We start from the raw sequence: 14,031 nt of genomic DNA, 5'->3' as shown, positions 1-14,031 counted from the left end.
ACAACACTGTCACGGCAGCAATCACATTTTAAAAAACCAAGTTTATAAATATTTTTATTTAATTTCATTTAAAACAACTGGGCTATACTGGGTCAGCCAAAAAAATGTTAAATATTACTAAATTAAAACGTATTTACATATTGATGCTACCTAAGACTATAGTACAGAGACCAGTGGGAGTATTTGGAACTTAGAGAAAGTTTCATGAATGCTGTTACAGACTGTTATCACAGTGGGCTGGTTCATCCTAAACACGGATGCGCCATAAAGCTAAACTGATCTCTGCTACCCTTTCCATAGCTCTCTAACTTCAGTCTTCATGTTTCCTATCTTCTGCAAAAGATTTTCACCAGATAGCGACAATTGCAAACTGATTCCTCATTCCTTCACCTCAGTCAGTCAAGATGTTTCAGAGAGAAGCACTATTCTCCAGTCCTTGCCATCATTTTTTCCAAATAATTCCTCGATCCACATGAAGCCCAGAAGCATTCAGAGGGATAAAGGTGACAGTTTTGTGGAAAACAGTACTCTATGTTCATATGCTTTTGACTACCCAATTTTCTAAAAAATTCATTTTTTTAAAAAATTACAATCTAACAGTGTTCCTTTTTCTAGGGGACACTAAGATACACTTCTCTGCAATATCCCCTTAGCAATGTATGGTATATATTTTAAGAAAAAAGCATCCAAGTAATTTTCAGAGTCAACCATTAACCATAAACTACTCTAGAAAGAGCAAAGAGTTGGCAGAGAGCCCGTGAAAGCAAGTTTCTGTGTAAAACCCCACTTGTTGAGTTGCTGGTGACAACCGCTCCTCTGTCAGTATTTCAGAATTACATGAATTTAAGAAAAAGGATAAACTGGTCATAAAACCTCACAAAAAAGTATTACAGAATGCATTGGTTATGTTTGCACAAAACAATAACACTAGAATCTGGCTTATTCACAATACAGTAGCATATTTAAGCCCACTGCCTGATTGTTTCTAATCCACTCCCCCTGGTAGTGGGAGCAGCTACAGAAAATTACAAGAAAGAAGAATCTCTGAACTGGCCCTCGTCCTTCTCAACAATCCAAGAATACTATTCATACGTATTGCTAAACATTTTAAAGTTGGCCTACAATTTTGTGCAAACAAAATTATTGATTCATGCTACTCAAAAAAGGCACATCCTTTGGTATGTGTAAATGCTCAGTGAAAAGAAGAAAATAGTATTTATAGATCTTTCCTAAAAGAAATAGTTCAGCAGGTAGAATAACAATGTTTGTCCAAAAACAGTGAAAATGAAAACAAGAAAACACGATTTATTGAAGAGAAGCAATTGGTAAAAAAACCATCTAAACTGAGAGCATAAAATAATACCTTAACTCTGCGATCAATACTGAGAAACCGATACATTTTATCATACAGTTGCTCAAGATGCTCTCTGTCCCAATAGAAATCTGGGGTAATCAACAGATCGGAACTCAGATTTATGTGATGCCTGAGGAAGAGGAGGTAAATAAATTCTTATTAATTAAGAGCCTGTTAATGAATTGTATTTTGCATACTAGACTGTTATAAGATTTTGAGAGAAACGTGCACTCTTTGGATAAAGACTCTTCATGTAGCAAAAAGCTTTGTTACATTCTCACAGCTAGAGAACTTACGGTTAATTTCCCATCTCCAAATAAGCATTCTCTGCTTTTAGAACCTGATTTAAGCTTTATATAGAGCATGCTGTCACCCTTTATATATGCTGATGTAATGTGTATTGCTATACACTTAAGGTATCAAGGAGCTGCAGAAAATACAGAATTTATCAAGGTTACGATTTAACACGTTATCACTTCCAGTTTTTAATACATTTATATCATGAGTCACATCTCAACAAAACCCTTTGAGTAGTGATTCTCTGTTTCCTTTCATGGTGCATATTTTTCTAATTATTCAGACAATGTGACATTTTAATGGCATGTTACTTGAGTTTAGCTGCAATGAGCCTCTCCATTGTATTTAACATCTTGTTTCCAATTCTTTGTGTTTTGTTCCCTGAAAGCTTTTGCATGTTCTCTTGCAGTTAATTGGCTTCTTGAAGAGTAAACTTAAACATTTTAAAAGATTATGCTGGATTTACAGGTAGACAAATATGTATCACTAAAGAAAAAACTATTGGTATCGAAATCAACAGTATACAATGTGATTGGTTTGAAGAAGGTCTATCTTTGTCAGTGCTAAGAATTAACACAGACTCTATGGCACATAATCAAAAGTAAGGACGTGGCAAATAAACCACATTTTAACAGGAGGATAAACAAGATGTTTGTTGCTTTTAGGTTGATATATGTAAACTCTGACTTCTGTTAAAAATTACTTAGTTCTGTTAAAGATAGCAAGGACAACAGTCAAGATGAAAAGGAACAAAATATAATTTAAGAAAAAGTTGGTAATGGTAAGGAATACCACTGTAAAATTATCATGGGATTTGTAAAGCAGATTATACATGAAAATTGTAAGTACAGCCATAGTATTTATTGTTAAATATCTATATACTACTAAAATTCTCACGTCTGTTTGTTTGTAACCCTCAATTGGGTGAATTGGTGTGTCATAGGCCAACCATTTTTGAAGCAAGGCCTCAAGTGGGCTAACTTACAGAATGTGTCCAAAACCTGGGGCCCATGACTCCCGTGGAATAGAAATTTGGCAAATTTTATAAACATTTTATGACATAATACAAAATGTCATAAAATATTTCCTGTGGTCAACTCCTGATGTTTGACTGTGTTATACAGTTTAATATGATTGACATGGGCTATTTTCAAGGCAGATATATCTCTGAATATCTCCCTGAATTTTTAAGAACTTTTCCAGTGAAGACAGGACTTTAGAAGCTCTGCCATTGTTGAAGCATTGAGAATCTGGTAAGGAAATATCTCTGAAATGATGACCTAATGGGTCACAGGTTGTCTAGCTGCTTTTAAAACTGACTTATAATCAAACAATCTATTTGCTTGCTTTTAATTCAGATACCTCAAGGCAAACAGTTCCCCAATTTTCTGCATAACATCAGCATGAGAGAGTTTCAGTTTCTTTCTTAATTTAAGCATCTGTAAGAAGAGAGTAATAAACCAGTAAGAACATTGATGTTTGTTAGATATTCAACACTACCTGTACTGCCGCCAATATTACTCTTTACATGAACTGGCAGAAGCAACCTGAGGACAATAAAACAAGATCTTTCCTTGATTTCATATTTGCTTTGGGAGGTGGGATAGACAGTCTTGCCGTATATGGTTTATGGTGACCCTGCTGTCATGGCCAGACAATTTCCTGGGGATATTTAAGTTCAAGGTTCATCCCTACAGGACAGAGAGATCAATTAAAATGGTCCACCCCCATAGACTTATGTTATCTGATGAATATCTCAGTGCTCTAGGAGAGTTTCCAGGAGACAGCGTATTTCTGCCAGGTCTGAGTAACCTCTCTGGTACTGTGGAGGATGAGCAGTGAGGGTGGAAAAGAAGGTTTACTTTGGTTCCATTGCATCCTCAAGTAGCTATGCAACAAACTTTTCGAGTGACACAGAAACTAGTATTATCTGTCTGTGAAGGAATGTAAACCTGGCCTTGGGAATGGGGAGAAAATGAGCAAACCATTGAAGGTGGACTTTCAGAAAAGTTTACTCAGTCCTGAGAAAGAGCAAATGGTGAGAAAAGTCAAAATAACCACGCCTTGATTTTGTTTGATGTAAGTTGGGGCAAAGGGAAAGTTTGACAGGCTTTCAAGATTCAGTCATTCTATCCTACAACAATAAAGAACATTCTTGGAATCACTGCTGTGCCTGTTTCTTGATTCTGCCTGCCTCAAAGGGCTGACACTATCCTAGTAAAACGACTGAGTCCTGCTGCAATAGGTTTGCAGAGCACCTTAAGAATGGAATACTTCACACTAATGTAAACGTAGTCATTGTTCCAGATCCAAATTCATTGTCTTCTCCAGTTTAATGGAATCCTTTTCAGTCTGAGGATGTAGACCATAAGGAAGTGGTGGTTCACCCTATTGTTCTCTTGACCCTTGACCATCATGGCTAATTAGTCAACCAAGGGAGAATTGTCCGGGTGGATGAATGTATTTTATACTTAATGGAAGATCTCTGGTGCTCTTAAAGAGACCATTATACAACTGTTCCCACCAAAAAGAAGTCTTGCAGAGCACGAAATTACTAGAAGTGCCCTTGAAAAAGGAATATTTTCCAAAACACATTGGGCTAAATCAATGCTTTTTTTCACTGGCACTTGGGATTCCTCCTTTCCCTCAGAACCAGGATCGGCCTTAGCTAAAGCTGTCTGGATAACTAGCCAGATTTTGGCTTCAATTTTGGACACTGTGGCTTCTAGTCAAAGCCTTCAGGAATGGGTGGCAAACAAACCAAAATCTTAGTACAGCACCAAGAATGCATCTGGGGGCCTGAAAAAGAAAATTATAAGAAATCTGACTGAACCTTTTCAAGGAGCCATAGTGGGTACAAGGTCCTAACTGCCCTCCGTATAGTAACTGAGCAACTGACTTCACACCACAGATTGTAATAGTTACTAGAATAGAATTCCCTCCCTGCTTTTAAGTGAATCTTATTATTGCTGTGGGGTATTTTTTAGTCAATGATGAGGTGCAATTAGGATGAGCATTTTTCCTTCTTAAGGCCTGGAAAACAACTCCGAGATTTAACTTGTCCTATCTCATGATTACCTATATGCCATCAGTTGATCTTAGTGTTACTGGAAAGACATGTAACTTGTGTCTCATGGTAATTAATAACAAACCACTTCTCTTGGCAATATTGAACAAGGACCTTAAGGACTCTCCTAAGGCTGATCTAGATGACAGAGTCATCAGCATAAAGCAAGACAGGAAGGCTGTATATGGCTGCCCATCTCAAATAAATGACTCTGGCGGTTTACATTAAAATAATCAAAACATTTAAAAACATAAAACCCATAGCAACTGAGGATCATAAACAACAAACAACAATTAACATAACCAGGAGATGGGCTTCCTCATGTATCCAGGGCCCACATCTTCAGGTAGGAGGCCAATTGAGATGGGGCCAATCTGATCTCTGAGGGGAGCACAACAGAAAAGGCTCTACTCCTGGACCCTGCCAGCTGACACTTCTTGGTCGACAGAACCTGGAGTGTGCCCCTTCTGCCTGACCAGACAGAATGGGTAGAAACAACTGGGGAAAGATGGTCCTGTAAGGAGCTTGGCTCCAAGCCATGAATGGCTTTAAAGGGGACTACCAGCACCTTAAATTGTACCTGGAAGCACACCAATAGCCAATGCAGCTCATGGAGTACTGGTGTCACGTGCACTGAAAAACAGGCACCACAAACTGCCTGTGCTGTCGCATTCTGCACCAGCTGCAGCTTCTGAATGCTTTTCAAGGGCAGCTCCATGTAAAGTGTATTGCAGTAGTCCAATCCAGAGGTCATTAGGGCATGAGTGGGACTGTGAGTAGGGCCTCCTGATCCAGGAACAGGTGCAACTAATGCACAAATGGAAGCTTTGCAGAGACTCTCCTAGCCATAGCTGCCACCTGCTCCTTAAGCAGGACTCGTGAGTCCAGGAGGACCCCCATATTGCACACTGGTTCTGTCAGAGGCAGTGCAACTCCATCCAGAACCAAAGATGACAAGTCCCCAGAACTCATTCAAAGTAGTTAGATATTTTCTGATCATGTTTTTATCAAACTCAACCTTCCATCCAGCCCTTTGTTTTGTTCTTCATGACTGCCTGGGGAACACTAGAGAAAACTGGCGAAACAGCAGTAGCAGTAGTAACTTTTCTAAGTTAGCTATTAGTTATTCTATGTTAGCTATTAGTAACCAAACAGAGTCGCTGGGAGCTGGGTCGCATATAAATAATTATTTTGCCATCTTCAATGTGCAACTATTACAGTGATTCTTTTTTCTTTTATTTTGAACATATCTACACAACTTCCTTCTGTTCTTAGTATAATATGCCAACCATTCTGAACTTTAGCTTTCCTGACACCTTCTCTACAGTTCTGGGCTATGCTTTTTATTGGTGGCCTGTTCCTCTTTCTACCTCCTATATCTAACTTGGTTACAGAATTCCATTTTCTAACAAAAGGATTGACTTTAGCATATTCTATCACTTTCAAAGTGATAGATTTTACAGGCTTTTCTTTTTGACATCCTTTATATTGAAGCTTAACGACATGAGGATTCATAATAAATGTGAGGTCAGCAAATACACTTTCCCACAACATACATAAAATGGGTATAATTAAAACAACAGGCTTTTCCCCTTTAGACACATGAGTTTAATTAAGCATTTTGTGAAGTCATTGAAGTTAACTTGAAGGTGTTCCATATCTATCTGTTCAAACTGGATACAGAGTTTTACTGAAATTTTGATCTGGCCAACAAATCCTAATTCATTTCTTGTACCCATGAATAGGTACAATAGGTGGTAAATACAACAATTCAAATTTATTCACCCACAGCATCAAAAATCTGCAAATTTCCCTTACTTAATTCTATAGAAGAGTGAAAAAAAAATAGCAAGTACCTCAGGTATTGATTGGATAGATTCTACAAAATTATCCAATGATGCTTCCCAAATGGCCAGTTTTACTAAATTAGAGAAAAGTACAAAAGACTTACTATTCATGTGCGCTACTGTTCAACATACCTGATCATTAGTACCAACATTACTATTCAAATCAAAATACCCTATCCCCAACTCACCTGAGATTTAACCATAAACCTCCCATTTCATGCCCCTTTCAGCCCAAAGGGAAACATTACTTTTATGATATTATTTTCTACAAGGTAGGAATACTTAACTTTTATGCAGTCTACTAAAGGTAATACAAATCAGAGTAACAATTCTACAGTGTAACATAAATTATTTGCAATGGCATAATTCTCTTTTTCAGTCAGTGTGCAAGAGAAGATAATGTGAGATTAAGAGCAAATTGTTCAAAACAGTTGTAACTATAGAAGTTTCATACAGTTTCATACAGATTACATCTTGTGAGTGCATTAAACTGTAATAAATGCACTCATGAGGTCATTTCCTCCCACATTTCAAGTAATAATACAAATCATTAAAAGATATGACTGACAGCTTACCAGAAAGGCAGAGAGCATTGGAAAAAGCAAACTTCTCTAAAATGACGTCATCCATTTCTACTTCTGAATTTATCACGATTTCTCCTCTATGAAGTTTTGATTGTCCTCTGTGAAAAAGATATTAATGAATTACATTAGGTGCAGGCAACTTGGTGCAGCCCCCCATCAGTCCCAGTACCATTGGTCTAATTGTGACTCAAATGAGTATTAGAAGAACTAGTGAGACTGCATAACAATACGTGAGCAGGTATCCTTCAGTCTGTTTCTAATACTGAAAAATAAAATTTAGGAGTACTTGTCCGAACATAGGTCTTATTTCATACGCAAATTTGTTTCTTTTATTACATCTTTTTTCACTTAAAACTTCAACTGTGTAATCAATCTGCATAAAAGCATTAATGCTTTTGTAACAGCTGAGTGCATTGGCCTTGGAGATGCTCAGACAGAACAGTGGATAATTTTGTGGCAATGCAGTAAGGTCCTGTCTTTCAGCAACTGGAAAGAAGCTTCACTATGCTGCAAAGGGGTTATGTATCATGTCAAGGTCATGGCAGCATTTTATTATTACTATAAACCTCTCTCAAAATTGTGGTAACCCCACTCCCATGCCCTAATCTTCCCAAACAAAGGTTACAGCTTTGGACAACTTCACAGGATTACTGTAAATCGTTCAGAGTATGATTTGTAGCATTTCATGAATACTTTTTAAAGAGCTTTCATAAGGCTTTCTCATTCAACACACCTTCCAACCCACAATATAGGGGTCATGAATCCCTGTGCTTTGGAATCTGTATTGACAGCTACAATTTTTTAAGTTTCTTGCTAATGAGAAAGGGAATTAGAAAGAGGAAAAACTCTACTTCTTTGTGCTGCTACTTCTCATTTGGGGAGATGTAAAGGCATTTCTCAATCCTATCTACATTCATAAAGTTGATTTTTGCACTGATTTTTAGAGATAGTTTCCATCCTTTGAATGGGTTTTATTCTGCATATTTTGTGGTATCCTGCATCCTCAGACTGCCTTGTAAGCCCCTGTGTAATGATTGCCTATTCAAAATCAGCATCACTCATGCAGGGCTTTCATGGATATCTGATTTAATAATGAATAGTATGCAGGATCACAAGCAAAGCTGAGAATAGTAAAAGTGCGGGATGTCCCCCAATAAAACCCCAAAGGGCTTCCAGTCCCTCCCCCCAAAGTCAACACAATTCCATGCCCTGCAGGTGCCCCTAATGGTTCCTGCCGGTCTGCGGGAAACGTCCTTGACAAGGCGAGATAACCCAAACATGCATTCTTCACTCCTCGCATCACAGCCTGGTACAAGGAACAGGAGCAGCCCCCTCCCGTACAGCAACTCGTGTCAGCCCCATGGCATGGGAAACCGTTACGATGTTTTTCAGGAACATTGGAACAGTAACCATGACATCCTGTCTGCTAACATCTATCTCCTTGTTGCGGGGGAGGGGGGGAACAGTGTAAATTTAAATCATATAAGTACAGGCATAAAATAATCTGTAACAGGATTATGATAATTAATAAGAGCTTCTCACACAGGACAAATGAATTTAAGGGAATTATATTTGAATATTAAATTTAGAAGAAATCTCCCTAAGATTGAACAGATATGATTGTATTTGAGATAGCTTATAATTAAATAAGCATATATTTAATAACTTTAAGTCCAACTCACTAGTACAAGGAAAGGTTAATGTCTCTTCAACTGGAAGTAGAAAAAGTCTTCAAAAAACCCAAATGTTTTATTTTTTCCAATCTCAGTGCTAATCATTACAACTCGCCTCCACCAAATTAGTCAACTAAAAGTTTAGTAGGAATTGTTGTTTCTTTTATGTTTGGGTTTTCTGGTTCTGCAAAATTCATGCACTACTGAGTTCAATATTTTTTCTGAAATTTGGTCTTCATGCACTTTCATTCCCAGTCTCTAAACTGGAAACATCACTATTTTCTTATTTTACAATGGAATTACCAATATTTTTTATGAAGAAGTTTATGAAATGCCTAGATGCTATGGTACAACTTGTACCTGAATATATGTTCAGGAATTTGTCAAAACTTCCACCCTTATGCCTGCTGTTTAAATGGAAAACTCTGTGCAGTTTATGACATTCATATACTTACTCTCCTCTTCTGTAGCTGATCTCTTCATTTTCCCAGTGAACTAATGCAATTTCATAGGGCTGGATCTCATGTTTTTCCAGCTTTCGAAAAATATTCTTTATCTGGAAAACAGATTGTAAATTAAAATTGCTAGCAAGTCCTGAAGACACATTAGATACATTTAGACCAGCTTTTCTCAACCTTTTGACTCTGGAGGAACCCTTGAAATCTTTTGGGGAATCCCTGCACATTCAGCCTCAAATATAGGCCAGAAGTTACAAAATTATTATATTCATTTCACATGTAGGTCTGTATATATGCATTAAAAATATTCTTAAACTAAAAATAATGAAACTTACCTCTTTAATGTGAAGTTGCCCGAATTTGAAATAATGTTTTAAATTAATTGTGATCTCCCAGGGAACCCCTAGTGACCTCTCATGGAACCCTAAGGTTCCACAGAACCCTGGTTGAGAAACCCTGATTTAGACTATTGATCAAAGTGCCCTCAATCTGTTTAAAAGACAGAAGAAAATTGTGTGGAAAACAAAAGAAATCATAAGGAAAAAATAATAATTACATATCCAAGTTCTTTTCTCACAAGTATTTGCCCAAGATAGAGAAGTATTTACAAGGAAGAATTGGCTAGAGATCGTAAATTCATGTCCATAAACACCCTCATGCATTTCATTTATTTGTTTATAATCTAGATTATAATTCTGAAGGCAGCCTTTTAGAAAGATAAATAAGAATGTGTTAAAGAAAATTAGCAGGTATGACAGAAATTTTAGAAAATCCCTTACTTCTATTTTTCTTCCTACAGATGCCATCTGATCCAACATTCATGTTACTTTGATCAAGGAAATTTGGAAATCCTTCTTTCCCAAAACAATGTATGTTTCCTCCTAGAATCTGGCTGTACTTTCTGCATTTCCACCACCCACTTTATATCCTATTCCTGATTATTTTACTATGATGAATATCAAAGAAGTCTTAATCACTGTGAAGTAGCTGAGGAATTATATGATTTGAATCCTTTGGAAGGCATGGCATCACAAAAAGGTGATACTAATTGGAAAGTTAAATATATACATGGTTAATAACCCTTGCTAAATATTTTGCAGAGATAGTATTTCAAAATACAAGAAGATGGGGGTAAGTCACAAAAACCCAACAATCAGTAAGATTCCAACTCAAATAACTATTTCTGATCCAGGCACTACTAATCTATATTAGAAATCTGTACTTCTTTCCTTCCCTTTGTCGTCCTGCTGGAGATATCTCAGGCTTTCCTCCTTTGTGTGTGGGTTACAAGTTCTGGGCCAAAATAGTGTTGGGTTAACCATTTCTTTTTCATTATACACTCACTGTGAGACCCCTCAGTCAGATAGTTTCTTCTGACAGCACACAATCTGCTCTTAGTATAACAACCTATTTCTCTCTCTCTCTTTAGAAAGTAAATGGAAATAAACAGATATGTCAGAATTACTAATGATTAGTAAGAAAGTGTCTTTAATTTTAGATGTTATCTTAGTATTTACAAGGTTTTGCAAGCATATTGCTTACAAGTATGCTAATTCAGATTTTTCAATCATTTTTCAAATGATTTCCAGAATGTTAATGATGTTACAGTGATTAACAATGTTACAGTATCTAGTTCAGAATTAACTCTGAATAGGTGTTACTTTAATTAATGGACTCAGTCCTATTATTCACCTCTTTCCTTCTGAATGAAGGTGCCAAAAATTCTAGGACAATTTCACTTTACTTTAATCATCAAATTTTCTGATTCTATTGTGTTCAGATAATTAACTAATTTACTCTTTTTTCTTAAACACACCTCTCTCTCTCTCTCCCTCTCTCTCCCTCTCAGACTCTAATGCTCTTTCACTTCAACATGCCATGTGATATTTCCTGTAGCTGGATGTTCTTCCAGCAGGTCCAACTACATCATCTCTTTCTCAATATATTCAGGCGAGGGAAAGCCATTTTTTATGTTTACATCATACTACAGCATTTTAAAAAGAAACCTAATACTGTAATAAAACAAGTTGTATCTGAAATGTTATATAGTTAGCCCTTCTCCCACCTCAGAAAGGTAACTTACAAATATTTTATTAATGTGTTAATTACCCTCATCCATACACTAAAAATAGTTTTCCTCCAGAAACCTGCCTTCCACTTACTGTTCTTTCTTCAACATTCCAGAACACAACAGACCCTTCCCTGCAAGAGAAGAATTACAAAATTACAAATAGATGTTAGACTTATGGGTTGTATTTCAGACTTTAAAAATGCAATTCTTAACAAGAAGCAATTCCCTTTCCATTCTTTCTTGGCTTTAAAAGTGAAACCATTATGCTATTATTACATTACCTGAATGATATTTGCTTTAGGGATCTTTAGAACATTATTACCCTCTATTTATTTAAACATTTCCCCTTCTAACTTATTTAAAATAAAAGCTTGGTGGTAAACTCTGAAGCAGCTTTTGGGAGGTTTTCTACAGGTTATGTACCTCCATTAAAAAATAAAATAAATGTGAAACGACTATAATTGCAATGTAAAGTCTTTTTAAAAGCACCTGAAGAAAAAAGAAAACCTATTTTACGGTGCAATTTTATCCACGTTTACTCAGAAAGAAGTTAGCCTGTTTAAAATAATTTATTCTCAAATACATAGACATACCAATGAAATACTGGCTACAGGACTACAAACTTAAATTTCCCTTTCTGCTGAATTAATGCAGCCTTGAAGAACTGAAATTTCTGAGGATTACACAGATGAAACAGGAAATCTTTTTCTGGCTGGCGGGTACCTGTTCTTTGAGTGGAGTACCAGCTACTACATTCCAAAAAAGGGTACATGGGTCCAGATAAAAACTAAATTGAACTGGTGCCTGGAGGTTGTATGAGACTGGAAGGGGTGAAACAAGCAGTAAAATGGAATTACTGCGGGTCAGTAAACATCATGGCTGTGGAGTGGCATTAACATAGTAGTAGCTGGTCCATGACTTGGTGGTTCCTCCTGGATTGATGGCTCCCTGCTAGAGCAGCAGGTGGAAGCAGGGGCCAATAGGCAGAGGGGCTTTGCCCAGCTTCATCTGGTGAAAAATTTAGTCATATCTGAACCAGAAAGCTTTGACAATAGTGATACACACCTTGATCACATCACAACTGGACTACTGCAAAGCACTTTTGGGGTGCTAACTTTAAAGATGACTCAAAAACTGCATCTGGCACAGAATGCAACAGCCAGAATACTAATCAAGGCAACCCATTATCTCAGGATTATACCTACCTTGAGGCTGCTGCACTGATCGTTGGTAGGCTTCTTGGCCCAATTCCAAGTGCTGGTCATTACCCTTAAAGCCCTAAAGAACATGGCATCAAGATTTATCAGGGACCACCTTACCAAACCTTCAGCAAAGGATCGTTACCTTGTCGTGGTGCTGGAGCTTGAGCACCTCAATGATGCCATGAGCTAAACCGTGAAGGGCCACCCAAGACGGGAAGGTCATGACAGAGAGGTCAGACTAAATGCGATCCCTGGGGAAGGTAATGGCAACCCACCTCAGTATTCTTGCCGTGAAAACTAAATGGATCAGTACAACCAGAGATATGTCGGTATACCATCGGAAGATGGTCAAAATGCTACTGGGGAGGAACAGAGGATGAGCTCAACTAGCCCCAGACGTGATGACGCAGCTAGCTCAAAGCCGAAAGGACGGCTAGCGGCCGACGGTGCTGGTGGTGAACGGCGAATCCGATGTTCTAAGGATCAACACACCATTGGAACCTGGAATGTAAGATCTATGAGCCAGGGCAAATTGGATGTGGTTATTGGTGAGATGTCAAGATTAAAGATAGACATTCTGGGCGTCAGTGAACTGAAATGGACTGGAATGGGCCACTTCACATCAAATGACCACCAGATCTACTACTGTGGACAAGAGGACCACAGAAGAAATGGAGTAGCCTTCATAATTAATAGTAAAGTGGCTAAAGCAGTGCTTGGATACAACCCAAAAAACGACAGAATGATCTCAATTCGAATTCAGGGCAAGCCATCTAACATCACAGTGATCCAAATATACGCCCCAACCACAAATGCTGAAGAAGCTGAAGTAGAGCAGTTCTATGAGGATCTGCAGCACCTACTGGACAACACGCCTAAAAGAGATGTTATTTTCATCACAGGAGACTGGAATGCTAAGGTGGGCAGTCAAATGACACCTCGAATTACAGGTAAGTATGGCCTGGGAGAACAAAACGAAGCAGGACACAGGCTGATAGAATTTTGCCAAGACAATTCACTCTGCATAACAAACACTCTCTTCCAACAACCTAAGAGACGGCTTTATACATGGACTTCACCAGATGGACAACACCGAAATCAGATTGATTACATCCTTTGCAGCCAAAGGTGGCGGACATCTGTACAGTCGGTAAAAACAAGGCCTGGAGCTGACTGTAGTTCAGATCACGAACTTCTTCTTGCACAATTTAGGATCAGACTAAAGAGATTAGGGAAGACCCACAGATCAGCTAGATATGAGCTCACTAATATTCCTAAGGAATATGCAGTGGAGGTGAAGAATAGATTTAAGGGACTGGACTTAGTAGATAGGGTCCCGGAAGAACTCTGGACAGAAGTTGGCAGCATTGTTCAGGAGGCAGCAACAAAATACATCCCAAAGAAAGAGAAAACCAAGAAGGCAAAATGGCTGTCTGCTGAGACACTAGAAGTAGCCCAAGAAAGAAGGAAAGCAAAAG

General features: G+C 37.9%; 1 protein-coding gene across 6 annotated transcripts in view; it reads right to left on the bottom strand.

The window, feature by feature from the left end:
• The window catches only part of RMND1 (required for meiotic nuclear division 1 homolog), a 35,908-nt gene that overhangs the window by 4,279 nt on the left and 17,598 nt on the right, over positions 1-14,031 (bottom strand). For all 6 annotated transcript variants that reach the window (XM_063308584.1, XM_063308601.1, XM_063308559.1 and 3 more), the window contains 6 exons: positions 11,443-11,482; positions 9,278-9,378; positions 7,141-7,247; positions 6,575-6,639; positions 3,014-3,090; positions 1,364-1,484 (listed from right to left, as the gene is read on the bottom strand). In XM_063308584.1, coding sequence (XP_063164654.1) covers positions 1,364-1,484; positions 3,014-3,090; positions 6,575-6,639; positions 7,141-7,247; positions 9,278-9,378; positions 11,443-11,482 — 511 coding nt within the window. The remainder of the gene's footprint in view (positions 1-1,363; positions 1,485-3,013; positions 3,091-6,574; positions 6,640-7,140; positions 7,248-9,277; positions 9,379-11,442; positions 11,483-14,031) is intronic.

Source organism: Candoia aspera, chromosome 1 (assembly GCF_035149785.1).
Source record: "Candoia aspera isolate rCanAsp1 chromosome 1, rCanAsp1.hap2, whole genome shotgun sequence".
Taxonomy (NCBI): Eukaryota; Metazoa; Chordata; class Lepidosauria; order Squamata; family Boidae; genus Candoia; species Candoia aspera.
Note: the sequence above shows the minus strand (reverse complement) of the source record. Positions and strands in the feature narration are given on the sequence as shown.